At 39.8% G+C, this 23,891-nt stretch overlaps 1 protein-coding gene across 4 annotated transcripts in view; it reads right to left on the reverse strand.

Moving 5' to 3' along the window:
- Positions 1-23,891, reverse strand: part of Sytl4 (synaptotagmin like 4) — a 46,217-nt gene that overhangs the window by 12,736 nt on the left and 9,590 nt on the right. For 2 of the 4 annotated variants that reach the window (XM_021188033.1, XM_029534185.1), the window contains exons 2-12: positions 13,496-13,641; positions 13,053-13,268; positions 12,391-12,500; positions 12,024-12,129; positions 3,812-3,913; positions 3,255-3,330; positions 2,842-2,932; positions 2,626-2,729; positions 1,787-1,882; positions 569-747; positions 219-321 (exon numbers count right to left, since the gene is read on the reverse strand). In XM_021188033.1, the coding sequence (XP_021043692.1) occupies positions 219-321; positions 569-747; positions 1,787-1,882; positions 2,626-2,729; positions 2,842-2,932; positions 3,255-3,330; positions 3,812-3,913; positions 12,024-12,129; positions 12,391-12,500; positions 13,053-13,268; positions 13,496-13,605 (1,293 nt within the window). In that variant the 5' untranslated portion in view covers positions 13,606-13,641. Of the gene's footprint in view, positions 1-218; positions 322-568; positions 748-1,786; positions 1,883-2,625; positions 2,730-2,841; positions 2,933-3,254; positions 3,331-3,811; positions 3,914-12,023; positions 12,130-12,390; positions 12,501-13,052; positions 13,269-13,495; positions 13,669-23,891 lie in introns of all 4 variants that reach the window. The other 2 variants (XM_021188032.1, XM_021188031.1) reach the window with 1 other exon arrangement.

Genomic DNA, 23,891 nt, shown 5'->3' on the forward strand with positions numbered 1-23,891 from the left:
GAAGAGGTGAGGATATGAAGAGGTGAGGATATGAAGAGGTGAGGATATGAAGAGGTGAGGATATGAAGAGGTGAGGATATGAAGAGGTGAGGATAGGAATCTCACAGTGATTCCTCAGGTACAGGAATGATCTTCCAGCTATGCTGTAGAGGCAAAGCTATACCACAAAGACCCAAAACAAACACAAAACCTTCTCCCCTCTAGGTTCAAATGTATACCCGAAAGGTCTCATCATATAGTGGGTTGATGGTGTCCCGCTTAATACTGGTTTTTCTTTTTCCTTGGCGGGACTTGTCAGGCAGAAGATAAGTCTTCACATATCTAGAAACCAAGAACACTAAATTATTTGCTAGGCTTTCTCGAGCCCCATCTTTACTTTCCTGCTTGGTGCATGATAAAATACTAGGTCAAAAACTTCATTTTTGCTTTTCCAAGTCCTAATCCCTTTATTAAATTACATCTTACTATTGTCACCAAAGAAGCGATAATTTTGGTCAAGAGTAACCCAATAGATTCTGAGGTCTACCTCTCCTGTCAAGAGTATGATTCAGGTCCCAGAAGCACTCACGGGTTAGAACGCTTCTTGGCTTCATCAGCATAGGCCAGCTGGTAGCACTCCTTGACATGGATGACCAAAGTCTGTGTTTTCTGCTCAAACTTCAGTGAAAAGGCAATCTTGCCGGTCACAGAGATGTTCCCAAAATCACCAGCTTCACTATAAATACTCATAATGCTGCCAAGGGTACTCTGAGGGGAAAGCAATTACAAATGGCTTGGGGGGAAAAAAACATACTACAATCCCCAGCTGCTCCCATATTCCCTCGTGATGAAGCCAAATGTCTCAGAAAGGCCTGCATGGAGCCAGGACTGCCAATAACCCTTTACCCAGAGGGTAAGTCAGCACACATAACACATCCACAACTGCTTGACTTCACCTCCTGGCTCACACAGACTCTTGATGTCTCTTGGCCACCTCATTTTACACAATCTATTATGTCCCCATCTTTAGAATGATGACAAGGTGTAGGGAGGTAAGGTAGAGCTAAGTCCATCTGTGCTGTGTGTTATGGATGTTGCAACACTGGCTAGAGGAGGCTAGTTGCTGGTTTAAAATGGGGCCTTACTTATTTACCATCTATTGAGCAGTATCTACAGAGGAAAGAGACTGGGCCAGAACTGAGAGCAGCAGGAGAGCCACCGCTGCAAATATAACAGTAGCAGTGAAGAATATGAGGTTGAGGTCTACAGTTTTCCAGTGTAAGTGTGAAAATCTAATTAAGTCTCCTTCTGAAGTCTGTTCACCCAAAAGAGCAATCTTTGTACTTATGATAGCTATAGGCCTGCTTAGCTAATGTCCATGAGGCTGTTTTGCCTTCATCCCCATCGACAACCTCAATGTCAATCTGGCAAAGGTCCTTCCCACGCCATCTGCTTGCCTTTAGTGTAAGAGTAGGGAGTGGCTTAAGAAGTCTGGAAGTACGGTCTTGTTTACTTCATGGCCTGGTTCTCCTGAGAGGAGTTTCAGCTACTTTTCCCAACGCTGGGAGGAAAGAATGGCCAGACCCTTGGCTACCTCTTGGAGACGCTCCAGATCAGAGGTTCTGGCCGTCACCTAGAAGCCACACTAAACACTTAAGCTCTACAGTGATAATAGTAAGAAACACACACATGCTCCTGCCCTAGCAAGAGTGAGTTAGGGCATTTTCGCAGTCTGCTCTAATGATGGACGGCTCTTCTTCCCTTCCTGGTGCCCCAGTGTGTCTAAAAGCACAAACATAGAACGGACCATGGAGGAGCCGCTCTGCATGCTGCCTCTGGCCAGTTTCTGGCGATGCAACTTCACCAGGTGGTCAATGTCCTCTTCCTCCTCCTCCTCTTCTTCCTGAGACAATGAAAACTTGAGAGTTAATAAAAGCAAGGTTCAAAAAGAATCAAGGTCTTTCCTTCAGTGAGGACCAAAATTGGTTGTAAAACTTCGGAGCTTTAATGTGTGTGTGTGTGTGTGTGTGTGTGTGTGTATCCTTTTAAAAATATATCTTCATGTCTCAAAAGAAAACAAGTATTTAATATTTTCATGGGAGTTTTATAACTCTCCCATTTGAATACCCCAGTGTAGCCATCTCTTTGTATAAATTTTTATTAAAATTATTGTTGCTGTTTGTATATTCTATCATCATCATCATCATCATCATCATAATCATCATCGTGTCTGTATTCAACCATGCTTGTGCAATGGCATGCATGTGGAGACCCAAAGACAATTTTAGGAAGTCAGTTCTCCACCTTAATGTGGAATCCAGGGGTCAAACTCAGCTTGTCAAGCTGTTGCAGCAAGTGCAGCTGCCCCTTCAGTCATCTCACTACTCATCTATTTACATTTGAGTCAAAATAAGTATTTATTTGCATGGCCAACCATATATCCAACAAGGTGATAATGGTAAGTGATAACAAAGACAGTACTTCAAGCAAATGAAGGTGTTGGTATACTTCAGAAGTTAGGGAAATTATAAGTCATTTCACCTTTCCAAAGAATTAAACAATTAGGATGTGAGAATTGAGTACTAAAGTCAATTCTAAAATGTAAAATATTAATATAGTACCCAAGTGAAATGTAAGAGTGCTCACCATATCCACACTGAGGCCTGGTACAGATTTGCTTCTGTCTCCCAAGATGCCACTTTCTTGGGCCACATCTTCTGGGCGAAGGTCTATCACAGACTTAGTGTATTCTGCATAAAAGACCAAAAATTTAAGTCAAAAGCAACCTGCTGCACTCCATAACAAGAACCCAGCCAAAGCACTTAGAACACAAGCCACAGATTGCAGTGGCAGAGATGTTACCTGAAGGCCTCATGACTTTTCTGGTGTTCTTCTTGAATACCATGTCACCCTCATCACCACAGACTGCATTTTGGTTCCCTGGTGGAATTTCCTAGAAGGGAATAAGTTCAAGGACATGGGGTGGGGAAAGACTAGCAGGTAGACCAAAGCAAGAGCTTATGGGTCAGATTTTAATCCAACTATGACAAAGTTAAAGGAGAGATTAATATAAAACTCATGTTCACACACTTCAGCCAAGACCCGTGAAATGTTTCCAAATGAAGCCCAGGTAAAATTTTAGTTGAATTCCTGACTTGAGATATGAAGACAGAGTAGAAGGAGAGGGAAGGGAAGGAGGGAAGAAGGAAAGAGGAGGGAGGAAGGGAGGGAGGGAGGGAGGGGACTGGAAGTAAAGCCAACAGCCTGCAGTTTACCTTTTCAACTTGAGATTTGGGAGCGGACATCTTCTTCCATTCTGGGAAGAGTCCAGATTTATCCAGAGAATCTCTCCTAGAAGTATCAGAAGTTAGAACCAAACCATGCTTTCCCCTTCCTCTTCTAGCCAGGCCCCAAAGCACTAACAAGGAAGGCGAAGCATTGCCATCACTATAGCAACAAAATTGAGAAGGCCCATTTCACATCCATCCAAAGGACTTTGAAGGAGTGCAGAAGATCGGGCAAACAACTCTGCAAACACACACACACACACACACACACACACACACACACACACACACAAATGCTCACACCTCCTCTCCCAAGAGACAGAAGCAGAATCCTCCACAGTGCAGCATCCAGGGGAAGTTAGCTCACTCCAAGAAGCAGTGCTCAGAGCCAAAGCAACAGAGGTACTAAAGAGAGACTTCTGCTGAGGTCAGAAGAAAGACTCATCCAACAGCCCAAGGACAGAAACCAGGAAGGCAGAAGAAACGTCCATCCTGATGCTAGAGAACAAAATGAGAGCTCAAAATGGACAGATGTGATCGAACACCTGGAGGTGCTGTCCGAGTCAGCGGTGTAACTGTCCAGACTCTCGCTCTCAGCCTCCAGTGCACTCTTTCCACTTCTGGGCTTTGGCACATCAAACAGCACACTAGAATAAAAACCAAGATCCACTGTTTTACAAGAGGGGGACTCTTCCGCCTCTGGATAGATACCTTTCCAACTGATTCACAGTAGTAACCTGAGCAATTATTTTTAAAACATAAATGTGAGTTGATTTTACAACAGTGGGAATCATACCTAGGGCTGCACTCTACATCCCAGAAGACTAAGATCTCCTACTTTCTAAATGTCCCAAGCCTTTACTTCATTTTATATAGACCAGGCTAGCCTCAAACTTACAGAGATCCACCCACTTATGCCTCTGGAATGCTAGGATTACAGACCTGCAACACCATGCCTAGCAGTAACCTCCTACCCTAAAACCCCCATTTTAAAGCATTTTGTTCATTTATTTATCTAATGCATATTAATGTTTTGCCTGTGTGGCAGGTGCATGTCTGGTGCCCATGGAGGTTAGTAAGAGGGCGCAGGAGCCACTGGAACTGGAGTTACTGATTGTTATAAATCACCATGTGGGTGCTGGGAAGCAAATCCACGTGCTCTGCAAGAGGGACATGTGCTTTTTTTTTTCTTTTAGATTTATTTATTTATTATATGTAAGTACACTGTAGCTGTCTTCAGACACTCCAGAAGAGGGAGTCAGATCTTGTTACGGATAGTTATGAGCCACCATGTGGTTGCTGGGATTTGAACTCTGGACCTTTAGAAGAGCAGTCGGGTGCTCTTACCCACTGAGCCATCTCACCAGCCCAAGACATGTGCTTTTAACAGATGAACCTCTAGTAGCATTATTCTTATAACCCAAAAGGTAGAAATAATCCAATTGATTGCTCATCTACAGAGAACGGGAGAGCCAAAATACTGTATAGTATAGCAATACAAAGCTCTATTGTTCATCCACAGACCATCAAAGCTCTAATGTCTACAGCAACATGGATGAATACTGAAAACTTTGTGCTAACTGAAAGAAACCAATTTAAATGTCCACGGTGGGTATGACTCAATTCAGATGGTAAATGCAGGGTATGCAAATCCAGAAAGGCAGAACGGAGATTCCAGAATGAAAGAAATAGCAGTGGCTAATTCATGGACATGGTTTCTTTTGGGGGTGGTAGGAATGCCCTGACAATCAGTAATTGTGATGGTTGTGTGTTATGTCCTAAAAGTTCAAACATTTGCTATATTGAACTTTACAAAATTACAAAATGGTTTAATGCTATGTGAATTTTACCTCGGTTTTTTAAACAACAAAAAAGAAGCAATAATCAATAAGATTAGTTTTGACATCTTTCCCTCTCTTTCAAAATAATTTAGACTCTAGAGAGGTCAACAAAGTCTTATACAACTGGCTTCCCATCCATTTCTGTGCTTATTTCCTTGCACAAGCATCCCCAACTCAACTCCAGACTACACTTGTATCAGACTCGCTCTGAGTTCTTTATACCTGCTAAGATGTCTGTCTACAATGCTCCTCCCCTCTAAATACTCTCAATGTTTGCCTCTGCAGTTTTTTCAAATGTCACCTTACAATTCAGATCTGCCTTTAACTAAGAAAAACAGAGCACACACACATACACACACTTCCTATCTGTTCATTCCAGGTCATTGTCTCCATCACACTCGCCAACATCTGGCAGACTACTTATTTGATTATTTCCTTTTGATTTGTTGTATGTGCTCCCTAGCTCCAAATCTACAATCTACAAACAAGGGACCCTTCTGTATCCATAATAGTATCTCAGCGCATAAAACAATATCTGTCACATAGTAAGCTTCCACATATATTTCACAAATGAACAAGGAACCCAATCTCTAATGTCTCTGTGTGCCAGCCAGTGGAGAATAAACTTTTCAGCTTGTCAGGTGATGTTTGAGATAGGGCTGTGCAAGCAAACAGAAGGAGCTGAGTTGAAACTTTAGCGTATGCAGGTAGTGGGAACGAGGTCACTTTTGACAAATGTACCGGCTTTATCATACAAGACACAGCAAGACACTTGCTTGGTTTTCTTTACTTTACTTTAAAATCATTCTTTTGTCCCCTTCAATGCAAAGGGAAAAAGAATTTCAAATGGAATCATTCCTCTAGAGACACTGTTCAACAATGGTCCATGGAGTATTTGGTGCTTGTATTTCTTTTTTTTTTCCCCCTAAAGATAAATACGTTCTGATCCTGAGCTGATGTAAACAACCGTAAGGCAAAAAAAAAAAAAAAAAAAAAAAAAGCAATTATTTGACATCTGTGCAGTAAAAATAAACTCAGAGATAGGAGTCCTGGTCTTTATCTGTGTAATCTCAGGTAAATCATTTATCCTGCTTTCTTTTCTATAAAAATAAAAGGGTTGATTAAATTATCTCTGAGGCTCCATAATTTTTATGTAAAAATCACTTAGGCGCACTCAATCAGTTTTCATGTTTATAATAAATAAGAGGCTTCTCAATCCAATGAGACAAGAGGTTGCAGACAGCCAGAAGCAGTAGATTTCAGAAATTACATTCTGACCAGTGATGTCAGATTCGTTAATCAAGTTCAGCAAATAAAAGCCATTTTTAACCTTAACTACAAAGGAATAGGGGGGGGGGGCTCATCACCTGGAACAGATGACGCATGCACCCAAGGCTATCTGATAAAATCACAGTCCATATATACAGTCAAGCAGCACACAAACATAAAAATGAATCAAGTGCTCTGGCCTTGGCAAAGTGTCTGTGTTGCAGTTTTCTGCTGGTTTTAACTAATTGGTACAAACAAGCTGTACGTGCTTAATTACGCACGCTAATGATTTCTGGCAATAGATAGGCACTTCAAACACTACTGCTACAGTTTAGTTAGGGAACACATTAATCACTCTCCTGAAGTGTCTTCATGCCTGTTGGCAATCCCTTCTTTCCCTTCTAGCTCCTGGTCACAGGCAAATGTCGATCTAGTTTGGCAACTGAAAATTAGTTTGCATTTTCTGGAAATTTGTACACCAGAATCATATAGACTCCTAGACTAGGTACTCTTATTTGTTTTGTTCTGTTTTGTTGTTTGATTGGTTGAGGATTTTTATTTTATTTTTTTTAAGCATGGTCTCATTATTTAGTTCTAGCTGGCCAGGAATTTGCTATGTAGACAAGGGCAGCCTTAAACTCACAGAGATCCCCTGCCTCTGTCTCTGGCCTCTGGCCTCTGTCTCTACCTCTGCATCTCCAAACTGCTGGGACTAGAGGTTTGCACTTCCTCATTCAGAACATGAGTACTTTCTTGTTTAGTGCTTTTCACTCAACATATGTATTTTGATATACATTCGTAATACTATATTATCAATAGATTGTTCCTTTCATTAACAAATTAGTATCCTGTGGCATAAACAACCCAGTTTATCCATTCACCTGTTGGTGGGCACTTCAATTGTTTCCAGGTTTTAGCTATCGTGAATGAAGCTGTTGTATACATAACAGACCATAAAGACACCACCAGAAATCTTTTAAGCATAATCAGCAGAATGGCAAGATATAAAATTAATACACAAAAGTCACCAGGCTTTCTATATATAAATTTTAAACAATCTGAAAACAAAAACAGTTTCAGTCATAATAGCCTAAAGGGACCCTGGGATAAACCTCAGCAAGGATGTGAAAGTCTTCTACAATAAAAACCTTAGCACACTGAAGAAACTGGGGGAGCTGCTAGAAAATGGGAAGACTGCCCAGGTTTATGAATTGGAAAAAAAAATCAACATTGTGAAAATCGCTATTTTCCTAAAAGCAATTTACAGATTCAAGTAATCCATATCAAATTTCCAGTGACATTCTTCATAGAAATAGAAGAACAAAATCTTAAAACTCACACAAAAGCACAAGAGACCCCAGGAGTCCAACATGAGGAAAAAGAATATTTCTGGAGGCATTACCACACCAAATTTTAAGTTAAACTACAAAGCCATAGTGATAAAAACACATAGTGCTGTCACAAAAACAAATTTGTAGACTAATAAACTAGAATCTAGGACAAGGCCATACAACTATTTCATTTCTGCCTATAAGCTTTCATGGTACTAGAAGGAGCTATGTAGGTTACTATGAAGGAAAACAAAACAAAAACCAGTGGTATTCCTGAAGCCAATCCTACATGCTATGATACTGACCTGCTAGGCAAGATGCACCCACTGGTGCAGGAGTAGCATAATGTTTATGAGGATAACCAGTTATTCCACAGAAAGACTAAGGCCTGGTATTGTAAACCAGGGCCACAAGTTGAGACCAAAATCAGTGGTTCTCAACCTGTGGGCCCTTTCACAGGCATCATCTAAGACCATCCTGAATATCAGATATTTACATCACAATTCCTAACATAGCAAAATTACAGTTATGAAGTAGCAACATAAATAATTGTATGGTTGTGGGGGTCAGCACCACACGAGGAACTGTATTAAAGGGTTGCAACTCTGGGGAGGTTGAGAACCCCTGCCCTAGAGGAAAGCCTACCACTGTTGTTTTGGTAAACGGCATGTTGTCAAATTGCTTTCTAATGCTTCACATTTATAAATTGATGTTGCCTGAACTTTGGTCAAATAAGTTTCTCTCTGCAATGGTCAGCAGTTACTACAGAGAGATAGAACCCATCAGAGTCCTGAAAATAATTGCCTGTTGAGTGCTTAGCCCTAAATAGAACATAGAGATCCTCCTATCCCCTGCCAAGACTCAGGGAACATCGCAGAAGAGTGAAAAGAATGGAAAAGCTAAAGGCAGTGTTGGGGACATGACATGGCTAGAGTACAGTCAAAAAACTCACCACCCAGAAACTCACTGCACCTATGATTACCTGCACAAGATAAAGTCTGCAAGAAAGAAAGACAGAAAGACCAAAAGACAGACAGACAGACGGACAGAGAGAGAGAGAGAGAGAGAGAGAGAGAGAGAGAGAGAGAGAGAAAAGAAAAGGGAAAAAAGAAAATAAAAGACAGAGAAGTATCATGAGAATGTCAAATTTATATCACTATTATTAGTATGCCATCTTATGTTTTTATAGTCTACATATTTATAGTGACTAAATTTACTATAATTTTGGTTTTCTGGGTTTTTATAAGTGCAAACTAATTTTAATGAGTTCTGTGATGAAATATACTTAAGATAAATGTCTGAATTGCATGGGTGCAGAAATGTGTGTTTATATATTTGTAGGCACACTGTGTGTGCATGTGTCTGTGTGTCCGTGTGTGTGTCCATTCAAGGTTGGCACTGAATGTTCTCCTTGATTCTTCTCCTCATATACTGAGGCAGGGTATCTGGCTAACAGGGTGAACCATCATTTTGCTATGGGATTCTTTGTCAAAGCCTCCCCATCTCCCACACCAAACCAACTATTAAGTGGGTTTGGGAGACCTAAACCTTACTGGGGCAGCAAGCACTTTCCCTTTTTTTTTCCTTTTAATTATTTTATTAGATATTTTCTTCATTTACATTTCAAATGCTATCTAGAATGTCCCCTATACCCTCCCCCCACACTGCTCCCCTACCCACCCACTCCCAATTCTTGGCCCTGGCATTCCCCTCTATGGGGCATATAAAATTTGCAAGACCAAGCTATTGGATGGAGCACAGGGTCCCCAATGGAGGAGCTAGAGAAAGTACCCAAGAAGCTGTAGGGGGCTGCAACCCTGTAGGTGCAACAACAATATGAACTAACCAGTACCCCCTGAGCTCATGTCTCTAGCTACATATGTAGCAGAAGATGGCCTAATCGGCCATCATTGGGAAGAGAGGCCCCTTGGTCTTGTAAACTTTATATGACCCCAGTACAGGGGAAGGCCAGGGCCAAGTAGTGGGAGTGGGTGGGTAGGGGAGCAGGGGCGGGGGGGGGTATAGGGAACTTTCAGGATAGCATTTGAAATGTAAATAAAGAAAATAATAATAAAAAATAAATAAATTTTAAAAATGGGACACAGAGCTAAACAAACAATTCTCAACTGAGGAATACCGAATGACTGAGAACACCTGAAAAAAAAAAAAAAACAGTTTTGAAAGTTTTCACCTTAAGAGGTGATATGAAAAGTAGCTCTGCTCACCTTGATTTAAGCATTATGTTAAATTATTACACACATTTATTGAAATACCATATGTTATCCCATACGTATAACACCATTTTTAAAGAATCAGTTAAAAAATTTTAAATCTTGGGTTGAAAATTTAGCTCAGTGGTGCAGCACTTGACTAGGAGCACAAGGCTCTGGGTTTGGTCCGTAGTTCCAAAATAAAATTTTACATCTTTTTAAAAAATAAAACTAATTTAAAAACTCAGCTATGTGGTAGTTACTCAAAGAGGATGGATACACACACACACACATACACACACACCATACATATATGTGTGTGTGTGTGTATACATATATAAATATATACATATATTTATATATATGAATGGTTGAATGGTGGTGGGCCCAAAAATTTGCAACCCATAACAATGTCATAGACATCTTAGTTTGCATAATATATTTTAATCTGTTTGCACAAGCATAATGTAGACTTTGTAAAGTGCATGAGCTCAAATACAAGATGATAAAACAACAAACTGATAAAAACAATTGAAGAAAATAAAAACCAAATCTAAACAAGATAATTCCCTCAAACCATTAAAGTCAACAAATGGGAAGGAAAGAACAGAAAAGAAAGAGAGAAAAGAAAGGAATGGCCCAAACCCAAATAGCATGAAGGGAATGAAGACATTGGAGTCTCTATGGTTAAGTGCTTCGATATTTCTCTTTTACTTTTACATCATACACTTTTAAAAACATTATAGAAATAGAGGATTGTGGAATCCAATATTCCCAAGGTGGGACCGTAAATTAACAAAACAGGAAAAATGTTCAAGGAGGTAGTCCAGAAAAATTCCAACTATAAAGAAAAAGATCGGGCTGGTGAGATGGCTCAGTGGGTAAGAGCACCCAACTGCCCTTCCGAAGGTCCGGAGTTCAAATCCCAGCAACCACATGGTGGCTCATAACCATCCGTAACAAGATCTGACACCCTCTTCTGGAGTGTCTGAAGACAGCTACAGTGTACTTACATATAATAAATAAATAAATTGAAAAAAAAGGAAAAGAAAAGAAAAAGATCATGAAGAGTATATCATATGTCAAAAAAGTACAGAATAATCTTGGTTGATTTATATTCTTATGTGCATGTGTGTATGTACGCACAAAAAGTTACCTACAAAGATAAAAATGTCAACCTGGCTTTTTTCATAGTTAGATTCAATGGCAGAAGACAATGGAGCAACATCTACAATAGTCTGAGAGAAAGAAAACATGACTCAAGTCTGTAATATGTAACTGCCAAGGTAGTTGGCAGGCATTCTGAACATGAAAGAATGCAATAAACATCACAAACCCTTCTTGACAGCACTTCCCAATGACAAAATCTAGACAACCAAGAAATAAAGCCAAAGTAAAGAATTCAGGGGTAGAAAAGTCATGGTTCCAGGTCTAAGTGTAAGCAAACAATATTCATAAATGCGAAACTAAAACTAAACCGGTTTTTAAAGTCTATTGATTTATGATTGCATAACAGAAAGAAAATATCACAAAGCCTGAAAAGTTAAATAAATTTTAGTAATGAACAGCGAGAATAAAAGAAAAGATTAGGAAGGTGTGGAAGAGAGTTAATATGAGACTGGGGAAACAGTTAATGATGGGTGTTGCTCTGGCAGAAGGACTCAAGTTTGGCTCCCAGCACCCATGTCACAACTGCCTATGAGTCCAACTCCAGGGGATCTAACACCCTTCTGGCCTCTGCAGGCAACTACCCACAAGTATACACACCTGCAAACAGACACTAACTTTTAAAGTAAATAAATCCTTGTTAAGAACTAATATATTTCTTTTTCACAGGTGAGTGTAGCCTAAGAACAAAATAAATTTGCCTAAAAGTTAATATTTGCCTGGGACTAGTGGGACCAGAATTGATTCTTTCCCTCCTCCTCCCCTTCCTCCTCTCCCTCCTCCTCCCCCTACTCCTCCCCCTCCCTCTCCTCTTCCTCTTCCTCCTCCTCCTTCGATTTTATCTGCATTTTCCAATTTCCCTCTAATAATGCCTATTGTTTTAGAAAACGAGGTAATAGTAATAGAAGAACTAAATAATACTAATTTTTTGGCTCTCACCTTTGTTCCCTCTGTTGTTGTTCTTGAATGATCCTTCTTCCTGGCCAGATATCACCCATCTGTGTCTGCTGAAGGAGGGACTGCCCGGCTGTCTCTCTTTTATTCACTTCAAAACAAAAGCATGGCAGGATGGCAGGATGGCAGGATGGCAGGGTAGTAATAATGAAATAAAGGAAGGAAACAACTTTCAAAGCAGTTTCCCCAAAACACACACTTACAGATAGGACAGATACAGCCTTTTCTATTCACACAGACTGGCTGAGCCCCTGGGGTTAAGTCACCACTAGCCAGAATATAGCTGGATTCCACACAAGCCTTCTATCTTCAAGGCTAGGTCCTTCAAACAGTCTTTAGCCCTGAACAATACCTGCAGGCTTCTGGCGAAGGGACATCCTGATTATTTCGCTGCCTGTTCGGTAATCAAAGCGATTTACTTTCTGGTCATAAAACCAATCTCCAGTTGCTTTCTTCAGCTCTCTGGGGGAGAAAATAAAAGAAAATGTCAGATGTGTTGTACTGGCTGGTTTTGTATGTGAACTTGACAACAAGCTGGAGTTATCACAGAGAAAGGAGCCTCAGTTGAGGAAATGCCTCCATGATATCCAGCTGTAAGGCATTTTCTTAATTAGTGCTCACTGAGGGAGGACCCAGGCTATTGTGGATAGTGCTATCCCTGGACAGGGGATCCTGGGTTCTACAGGAAAGCGAGCTGAGCAAGCCATGGAAAGCAAGCTGGTAAACAGCACCCCTGCATGGCCTCTGCTTCAGCACACCCTGCCTCCAGGTTCCCACCCGGTTGGAGAGTTCCTATCCCAACTTCCTTCAGTAATGAACAGCAACCCGGAAGTGTAAGCCAAATAAAATCCTTTTCTCCCAAATTTGCTTTTTGGTCATGGTATTTTGTCACAGCAATAGAAACCTTAAGTAAGACCTGTAGAAACAATGACTCTTGTCACTCAACTAACAAAATTGATGAGAGGGCAGCCCGACATATGTCCCCTCTTTATGCTGCCATGAAGTGATACTCACATCTCTTTCGAGCACACCTTGCACCTCCAAGAGCCATTGCTTTCCAGAACTCGGCATTCTCGGCACACTAAATGATTGCAGCCCACACAAGTGCTGCTTTTGGGAATTAAGCGGCCCAAGCCCTCCTGGCACCTGGCACAGGTTCGATCACTGTAGTGTTGGCTGCCCCTTTTGGCCCCTTTTCTTTTGATCTCCAGGAGCTCATTCTTCAGTCGCCTGCCAAGACAGGAAAGAGAAGCACAAGTGGGTTCAGGATGTACAGAAGTGGAGAGAATGACAGTAAGACTACTGTGTTCTGTACAAGCAACAAACGCAGAGCCCAGCTAGTCCTATGCAGCTTTAAATCGTTTACTCATTGCTGACAATGAATGAAGAAACAATCAAAAAGCTCGAGGCTCCTTGGTTGAAAGCCTGGAAGGGCTTAGTTTTTCTGGGACCCTTACCGAATCCTTTTCTCATCTGCTTTTCTGAGTTCTTCATCTCTCTGCAGAACACCGAGGATCAAATCCCTTTCCATCTCGGACAGAAAAGAGAGGTCTAGTATCTCCGACATGGTGGCTTTAGCCCCCTCCTCTTCCTTCAAAGCAACCTGGGCAAGAAGAGTGACCAGATGTGTCTAAAATAAAAAAAGCAGTTAATGTCATGAAGATTATTAACTCCAGAATCACTGCCCAGCCCTAGAACATTTTTCCCCCAGGCTGCCTTCTTCTTGAGTTAAAGCTAAAGAGACAAAATAGGAAAAAAAAGTTTGCAAGTCATTATTTCTACTTTCACATTTGAACCCCTGCCCTACAATTATTTTTTTTATTTTCAAGTAATTACTCATGACTCTGGAAAGTGGCTGGGTCATTCAGAATAAGCATCTTAGTCAGGAAGGATTATAAGGCAGCTGAGTCAAATTCTCCCTCCAAGAAGGACGCCCTCATCATTGAACTTTTATTATTGTAAGTGTTCTCAACTCTCAATTCTACTAACTCAGATCATCAGGTAGGTGGTCTCTGGATTTAAGGGGGCTGCCAGTTTAAGCTGAATTCTCCATCCCTGACTTGTTCATGCATTCCTGGAATTTAGTCATCTTCCTAATAATGCTTCAAAAGATTCTACCACCCCCGATACCTCCCAAATAACATGAGCTGCCTCTGCACTTGAGAGCAGCTTCTACCATTTCATTAACATTTGTTGAGCACCACTCTGTGAAGTATTTTGCAAAGCACTGGTGACACAGCGATGAATAAACCATGGTCCCTGCGTTCCAGAAACTTACAGACGTGAACACAGTACTTGGTGAAGTGCTATCAAGAAATTTTAAATTAAATCTATGGAAACTTACAGAAGTATCCAATTCTGTCTTACATAGACAGGGGAGGGAGGAGAGAAAGAGACAAAGAAAGAGAGTGCTATTTACATGTGAGGATTTTTACAGAGGATATGGATTTCTGCTTTATTGAAATGAGTGTTTTTTAAAGTATGTGTGTGTGTGTGTGTGTGTGTGTGTGTGTGTGTGTGTGTGTGTATCACGTGCATGCAGATACAAGAGGGATACCAAAAGAGGGCACCAGATCTCACAGAGCTGGAGTTATAGGCAGTCGTAAGCCAATCCCATGGGTGCTGAGAACATAACTAGAGTCATCTGGGAGAGTAATAGGCATTCTTATTCAGTGTCATCTCTCTAGACCTATGAGGACATTTGTTGATAAAGGAGAATGAAGGGAAAGATGGGTTGGAGCCTGAATCCCTGGGTTCAAGCCCAGCAGCTTAACAACAAAGTGTGCTGGCTCACAACTGCAAACCCCACCCCAGCACTCTGGAGGCACAGACAGGAAGATCAAAATTCAGGGCATTCTTTGCTACACAGCGGGTTTAAGGTCAACCTAGTTTACATGACAGCCTGTCTCAAAAAAATTAAAACCAAATTAATTAGTAAATGTATAAACAAGTTGAGCATGAAAAGAAACTTGATTCAAATGGCATATAAAAACTATATCGAGCTGAAAGTATTCTTCTTAATATTACACACACACACACACACACACACACACACACAAGAATTAATCATGTACTAGAAAAGTCTCAATAAATTAAAAGTCCTAAGTTTCAACAAATTAAAAATTGTATTTTTCATAGAAACGACAGTCTTTGAGTTCAAGGACATTAAATAAGAAGTTAATTTTAAAGGCTAATTTTAATCTCAGTACTGTTTGAAAATTTGCCAGACACTTCTAATTAACTCATAGGTCAAAGAAGACCTCATAATAGACTAACCATGTCTTTAATATCTTAGCAAATAAACCTGCCTTTTGCTTCACCTCTGCCACCATGGCTGTTTGCATACTATGAGATAAAATATTCCCTAGGGATTCAAAAGGAACTATATGGGATGAAAAGTAATGCTTTCCTGTGCGATGCATTAAGCAATAACAGTTTAGGGCAAATGATAACATCAAATTTTGAAAAACAGAATAAAGAAAAACAATAGAGGCATAAACACAGAAAGACAATGTTCTCTAAAAATCTATGGCCACTCAGATACTCTCAAGTTATGGATAGGAGAACCTCCTAATGGAGACATCAAAGCCTAAAAGGACTTACTGTACCCCTTCACTACCACTCAGAAGTAAATGTCAAAAGGATCAAGTCATGGCTAAGATCACTTGTCAAAACTTGAGCTTGGGTGGACCATTTATTTGTTCTATGTAGTCACATAGTGTCAGTTTCAATTGATCTAACATTTTGGTAGGGCCTAGACCCAGAACAGTAGTCTAGAAAAGGCAACTTTTTTAGTAAGGAATTGCATGCATTTATTGCTGAAGATGAGGATAATTTTCCATGTGAATAGCAAAGCAAGGGAACTGTAAATGTCGCCATCAGGACAGAAAGTTTACATATGTCTCAAATAATAATAGTTCTAGCAGAAAAAGTAAAAAAGTATATAGACAAGTTGAACAATAATTTTGATTTAGTGGGCATATTTAGAATCTATACGCTGATCCGATAGATTAAGAAATAATAATGTAGGAGAATTAATGCTAACTCCAACAAAGCTAGGTTTTAGGAAGGGAAGGAAGAAGCTATCGTTTTGTTGTTGTTAATTATTCTCTCATATATTACAGACCAACCACAGTTTCCCCTCTCACCTCTCCTCCCAGTCCCCCCCCACCTCCCCTCTCCTCTAGATCTACTACTTCTCCATTTCCCTTCAGAAAAGAGCAGGCCTCCCAGGGATATGAGCTTGAGACTAGGTACAAACCCTCATATGAAGGAGCTGCCTTAAAGTACCTTAAATTCTAAAGATAGTTTTTAAAAAAGAAAAAAGAAAACACAAAATAATGGAAATAGTGATGTAGACAAGAGTTGGATTCGAACTCTGACTCTATATATCAGCTATATGACCTTTGGAACTACCCTAGAAAGTCATTCAGATAGATGCATCTCCTTAATAGCATACAGATTAAAAATCGCTACTAGTGTTCTAATAATGAAAAGTGATGTAAATTTAAAAAACAGTTCTTGTAGTAGGAAGGCTATACAAAAGATTTGACTCTGTGTTATATATTTGTTGAACACATGAATACTTTCTCTGTCTCTCAAACGTGAAGTCTACTTATTAATGTGAAGATGATAATACTTGTGTTCAAACTCCAAATGTCTGCCAGATAGGACCTCCTTAGAAGAAAATGTTAGATATAGACACCCGGAAGTTTAGACCAGTCCCTGATATACAGTATGATTTTAATGAATGATTAGTGAGTGTTATCACTGAGAGATATTGGTATTTATGTATTCAGGTTTAGATGCACAAAAACTGAATAGTGGTAATGGAGTTGAAAGAAGAAAAAACAGTTGTTTTTCTGATGAAGTATGGATACTAGGATTAAACACAAGGACTTTGGAGCCAGACTGGATTTGAAACTCAACTCTACTATGTGACTCTGGGTAAGTTGCTACCCCTCATCAAGGCCTTCTTTATTTGTAAAATGAATTTATACATCTGTAACTGAACTTATTTTGTAAATGGCAAATGAGTTTTAAACACAAAAAAAATGCTCTAAGTTATGTGAACACAGACATATTGTACACAGCCTCATTCACAGGTAACTACTGTGTAACATTGAGCAACCCCATCGCTTTATACATGGGAATTCATCCTTTCAGATTCTACTACATCTTGGCAAACTGTTCATTTTCTTTTAAAGAATCTGAGTTGATATTAGTTAAACTCTAGCCAGACAGCATACGCTGCTTTTAGCAGCTTTTAAATAAGAAATTACACTGACATAAGGTTTTCTGAAGTCCTGAATCATTCTCAAGGGATAAAAGGTTGAAGTGATATTAAATATTTTTCTAGACTTACAAATGCTAATCATATAATGGTTTTAATATGTCATCTGTAATGAATTAACTGTCATTTCCCACCAAAGGATAATGAACAATTTTGGTAAAATTTAATATCTTACTAAGCATAGGGAACTAGATTTGTTCAAAGGATATTAGTTTATCCATGAAGGTCTGAATTAAATGATTCTTGCTAAGCCAATGTTTGTATAGTATACATAGACACTCATTTGCTATGTAAGATTTACAATACTGGACACCAGATTCTGAATGCATTTAAATATAGTTATTTAGGGGTTGATTTGGTTATGTCAAACAAGTAATATCATGCTGCCAACATGTTTGGAAGATGACAACTGAAATTGAGCTTGGTCATCATCACTGAGATGTGCCAAACATCACACTTACTGATGTTCAAAATGAAGTAGTAAAGAATGTAGATCTACTCATACAATAAACTGTCAAAATCCATAAAAACAATGGTTTTCAAGACACTGTAAATGAGGCAGTGCAAGGCTACAATCTCTATGGATGGGGAATAAGTAGGGTGACATTTCTTATTTTTAGAACTCATCGCCTTGAGCATTTTCAAGCCAAAGAATAGAGGAGGAAACCAGGGAAAGTTTTTGAAGCCTCCCAGAGTGAGAGGGCTGAGAACCTTAGCAAACTGTCGGGGACTGGAGCTCTCGAGACAGAGTATGTGCTAGAACAGCAAAAGGAGAACCCCTCAAGCACCAACATATAGCTTCTCTCAAGTATTTAGCAAAGGACTGTCCAGGCAAGGCATCCCTGGGATGAAATTACTCCAGACTACGGAAAGACCCACCTGAAAGGATTCAAAAGCACGGTGCCTATCATGCAAATAAAACCAGAAGGAGTGCCTATTTTCATAGCCAGACTGTAAAACCTCATGATTCATAGACCACTGGCTAACGTTCTGTCATATATTTCAGTAGTGGAAAACAATTAGACCTACGTTATGAGTTGTTCTTATCCTGCCTACCAAATCTAACCAGAAAAACTTGAAAGGAGCCATCTACTTTCAAGTAACTTAAGTGCTTCCAAATAGCTTAAGTGAATCCCAAAGCAGAGCTCAAGAATGTTTATGATACAAAAATATACAACTAATCAAGTAAAATGCATCATTTCTAGTACCCATTAAAAGTTACAGGTCTGCCAAAAATCAGGACAATTCTGCTTATAATATGGAACAAGATAATTTAAAATGTTCCACAAATTTCAATACTGGATTTAACAAGGCCACTAAAAATAGTTACTATGGCTACTTTCCATGTGTTAAGTAGGGATTTGAAAGCTGTAAAAATAAAAGACTGAAGTCTTTTATATAAAACTATAGTGGTGGAGATCAAACATACAGAACACGACATTAACAACAGATTAGACATTGTAGTTGAAAGACAATTAGCAATGAAGACACAATCTACAAAATGATGCACAGCAAACAAAAACTATGAAAGAAATATAATGGGTTGCCCAACAACTCTAAGCTGTTTAGTATACATGTAAATATTCTAGAGTAATCAATGAAATTTGGAACCCTAAAGTGTTTTCAGAAGACTAATGAACTAAATTTGAAAAGTACTATGAGATCACAGATACAAGAAGTTCACTGAACCTTAAGAATAACATATAAGGAAAGTTATGCTCATAATATATAAGGAAAGTAGACCATTGTCAAGTCACTTAAAACCAGAAATAATAATAAAAGGTAGAGTTTAAGGGACAGAGGTACATTGATTGCACACTGATACACAGAAATTATGATGAAAGCACATTAATTATTATAAACAAATGTAAACAAAAGTATAACATATCTCTAAAATATTAAAAAGAAAAAAAACAATCTATTTAAATATATACATCACAAGAAATATTACTCGAAAACAGGTGAGGAACTTGAAGGACAGCTCAATTGTTAACAAGAGACTCCTATTCTTATAGAGGACTGAATTTTACTTTTCTCCACTCATGTCAGTAGATCACAACTGAGTGGAATCCCAGCTCCAGGATATCTAATACCTTTGGCATCATCAATCACCCACACTCATGAGCACATACCCCAATCAAACAAACATCATCATCATCATCATCAACAACAACAACAACAACAATATACAGGGTGAAACAAGCAAGCTAACTTCTAGGAATTCGGAGCTTCCAGAAATCCCATCTGGATTCTGTTACACACCAAGGCACTAGATACAACAAAATGTCCACATTGGAATACTGTGTCAGTTGTTGTATCAACTGTTCCTCTCCATTTTAGGGCAAAGTGTTTAATAAACATAATCATGGAAATAAATATGTCTTAACTATCTAGTCTAGACTCCTGAAATTTAGCATAGATTCAAATAGCAAAACTGTTAAGAGTTGGTGTCTCCAAAGTTTAAAAGTTCTTTTTGATGCATTCATTGCACCAAATTAACGATCACTAGGGCAATGACAATATCTGAAGGAGATTAACCAAAAACACTATCACAATTAATGTCTATGAATATTTGCCCCCTTTCTGCCTTCTGGACTTGTAAGCATAAATTTATCTAGCCCCACAGGTTTTCCAATGAGACCACCCTCTACTGCCCTAGTAGTTACCTCTGAATATTTGTATGGTTTCTTCCCAGGCTTAGGGCTCTGAATTCTGCACTGTGTACAAAATGGTCACTGACTAGGTGGACCAACTATGTTCTAAGTACTATGCAAGCTAACTAAGGATAAAGGAATAAAGCATAGCACATGACCACAAAAAGCACACAGCCCAAGAAGCAGACTCTTGGATAATCATTTTAAAATTACACAAAGAAACATATGTATTGTAGGTACATAATGCTGTTCTTAGAATCCATGTATTTTTAAATGAAATACTAAGACCAAATGCAGGATAGCTTCCCATGAATTGTTGACTAGGGACCCCCTCCCCCGAGGTTCCCCCAAATATTGTCATTGCTCCTGGTTGCCCAGTAGATTCAGGTAAGACAATGTTGCTGAAGACACTATGCACTTTGGATAATTGAGCTGGTACTGAACTGGAGGCCCCCTTTCAGCTAGCTAGCGTTAACAGTGCTGGGATGTGTGAAGCAGGCTTCTGGGGGCAAAAACATCATCAATGAATGGTCTTACCCCGCTGTGAACTCTGTGTGATTCAGCAATGACTTGCCAGGCAAGATGTGCCCACTGGTGCAATAGTGGCATGGCCAGGTAGGGCATAGGCAACCACTTTCCATGCAGAGCTAAGGCCTGCTCCATGATAAAAAGTGCATGCCTATAGCTGGAGAAGCCACAGACTGTTATACTAATGAAGAATGGAATACTGATGTTTTTACATGTAACTAAACTGCTTCTTAAATATTTATGTTTATACCCATGAATTAGTACTATTCTCACTCTGGATCAGAGATGATTCTTTTTGCACTGGGTGATGGTTAATGCAAAGGCTCATTGGTTTCCAAAGTGCTCAGAAGTCAGTGTTGAGTGCTCAGCCCTATATATGGGGCAACTCTACCACTGTCTCTGAGGCCTAGAAGAAGGCGTAGAAAGGTTGAAAGAGCCAGAGGATTGGGAAGAAGGTTATGAAAACATACCTTCTGGGCTGGAGAGATGGTTCCATGGTTAAGAGCACTGACTGCTCTTACAGAGGTTCTGAGTTCAATTCCCAGCAACCACATGGTGGCTTACAACCATCTGTAATGGGATCTGATGCCCTCTTCTGATGTGTCTGAACACAGCTACAGAGTACTCATAAAAATAAAACAAAAAACTAAATCTTAAAAAAAAAGTACCTTCTGGATAGGATATAATCATTGCCATCATTCACACACAGCAGCTGCAGGTACTGTTATAAGATATGCACCGAAAAGTAATAATAAATAAAAGAGGGAAACTAGTGTGGGAAGGGGAGGAGTTAGCAGGAGTGGGAGAGGGACACCAGAAGTAATGAGGTAAATCTCATCACAACACATTGTATACACATATAAACTTCTCAACAATTTTAAAATTAAATACAGTCTCTAAAATGTAAAAAATGTTCGTGCGTGTGTGTGCACGCACGCGTGCGCGCGCGTGCACACACACACACACACACACACACACACACACACACACACACACACACACACAGGATAGCATGAGAATACCAAGTTGGAGCATCTAGCCCATCTGGGTGGAAAGGAGACCAAAAAGAGTTGTCAGCAGGAACACATGAACTGAATGTAAGTTTAATGGGTAGCAGCTGGTTTACCAGTAGAACAAGGGTTTTCCATCAAGAGGAAAAAGCATGGGGGCATAAAGCAACATGCTATAGCAAGCACTGTGGTGATAATGACTGACAAAGCATAAAGGGGGGGTGTCAAAGGCGTAGGAGGTCTCTGGGAGCTTGGCACATTATGCACAGATACTTAACTAGTCAGCATTTGACACCAGGGCACACTGAAGTGTTTCAGGTAAGGTAAGGACACTTTAGAGCACTCACACAGTTGTGAAGAGCACTGTTTGGAGAAGTGTGTGACATAAATCCTGGGAGAAAAATGACAAGAAACAAGTTCAGAGCACAGAAGTAGTAGGGAGGGAAAGGAAAAACTGGCAAAGGTACCACAGAGGTAAAATCTGTAAATGTTCTATAACACAGAAAGAGCCCCTGCTATGAGGACATGGAGTTCTGATGCACTAAGTTCCTTAACTGAGGACAATATAGCATAAGAAGAGTACTTAGAAGAACAGGAGCTGAAGCCAGGCTGCCCGTTCAAATTATACCTTCACGGCATTTTATTTCTATGAAGTTTGCAAAAGTTATTTGAGCTCGCTAAGTCTCAGTTTTCCCAGAAGGGCAAAAACAAGCACTCCTGCCAGGGGCTCTGGGGAGTCAAATAGGTATCGTGAGTAAAAGGCATGGCATAGTGTCTGGCCTCGAATAAAAACCCAACATTGTTAGCTGCTTAGTTTTAATTATTATTAACCATATGCTTTGGAAAATATATGAGCATATGGCTGTTTTGACATCTTTCTATGAAATTTGAGAAATCTAATCAGTATTCCTGCTCAGATGGAAAGTTGCCCGTACCTCCCTGCATGGATGTAGACTGGTAAGCATAAATATTAAGCAAATGTTAGTAATTAGATATGATCGCTTTTAAAGATAATTATTTATACACTGTTCCAGACAGGATTTAAAGTGACTTATAAAGATACATAAAACATAGAAAAATATCGTACATTTTTAAAGTAGGATCAAAAAGGGGGGAGGAAACAGGAATGGAGAGAAAGAAAAAGACTCAAAGCCAAGGCTCTTACATCAAAGAGCAAATGAGGCTTCATGGTCAAGTACCTGGATTCAACTGCAGTCCGGCGGCCCCCCACTGGGTCATCCACAGAGCACAGCCTCCTCTCACACATGCCGCAGGCCTTGACCTCTCTGAGCCTGCCATCAACAGTTTTAGAGTAACAAGGTTGTTTTCTCTTTTTCCTTGATAGTGAGAAATTTGCAGCTAGCTCACAGTTCTACATGAAGCTTTATAGTCTCAAATATTTTTTTTTCCTCTAGGTGGGTTCTGTGAAAGGGGTTTGTATGTGCCCTGGTGGTCTGCAGTTTTAGCTCCTTTTTAAGAACTAGGATGAAGATGGTGGAAGGTGAGAGCAGCTAACACTTCTATAGCATGGATTCTGTATCAGGTGCTTTTCTACACCAGGAGTCATTTAGCCCTTAGAATCACGCCATGAGGCAGGTACTAAAATGTTGTGTATATTTTACAAAGGAGGAAAGTGAGACACAGACTGAGCAAATAACTTGCTCAAGGTTACACACCCTGGAAGAGACAGTCTAATTTTCTGACTAGGCAGTCTGGTTCCAGAGTCCAAGGTCTTAGCCATTTGATTGTACCATCTCTTTACATTCTAGAAATAGTGTTCTGCATGGTGACATTTGGAAAAGGGGACATTTTATGCCTAGGAACTTGAGGTAGGTATTTAAAGTCATTATGTAGTAATGGATGGAATCTTGAGAGGCCTCTCATCTGCAGACCGGGAAAGAGCCACTCTCCCTATCTAGGGCATTTCTTCTAATGGACAGTGGGAGCACACTGAAGGGAGCTAAAGAAACCAAGATGGAATGTCCTCACTTAGCTCTCAAAATATGTGTGGGGACAGTTTTCGCCACATGCTATCTACATAGTTACATTTCAAAATTGTCAAATACTGATCCTGAGTGGTTTGAGAAAATTTCCACTTCATATATTAAATACATCTCTACAGGAAGTCCTAAGGGGAAGCTAGATATGAAACTCTACACATTGCCCTTGCAGAGCAGCATGCAAGAGCATGTGAATGTGGCTTTATTTTCATGATTTCACAGTCATAAAAATCTACTCCTCAAGACTTACACCCACCACAAATCCTAGAGGCAGGTCTCCATACAGGTGGCTCACAGAAGTATTAACTATCATAAAAATGAGATTGTTGGTCAAAAATGAGATCATGGGTCCAAACGTCCCATTTGGC

Source organism: Mus pahari, chromosome X, assembly GCF_900095145.1.
Source record: "Mus pahari chromosome X, PAHARI_EIJ_v1.1, whole genome shotgun sequence".
NCBI classification, from domain to species: domain Eukaryota; kingdom Metazoa; phylum Chordata; class Mammalia; order Rodentia; family Muridae; genus Mus; species Mus pahari.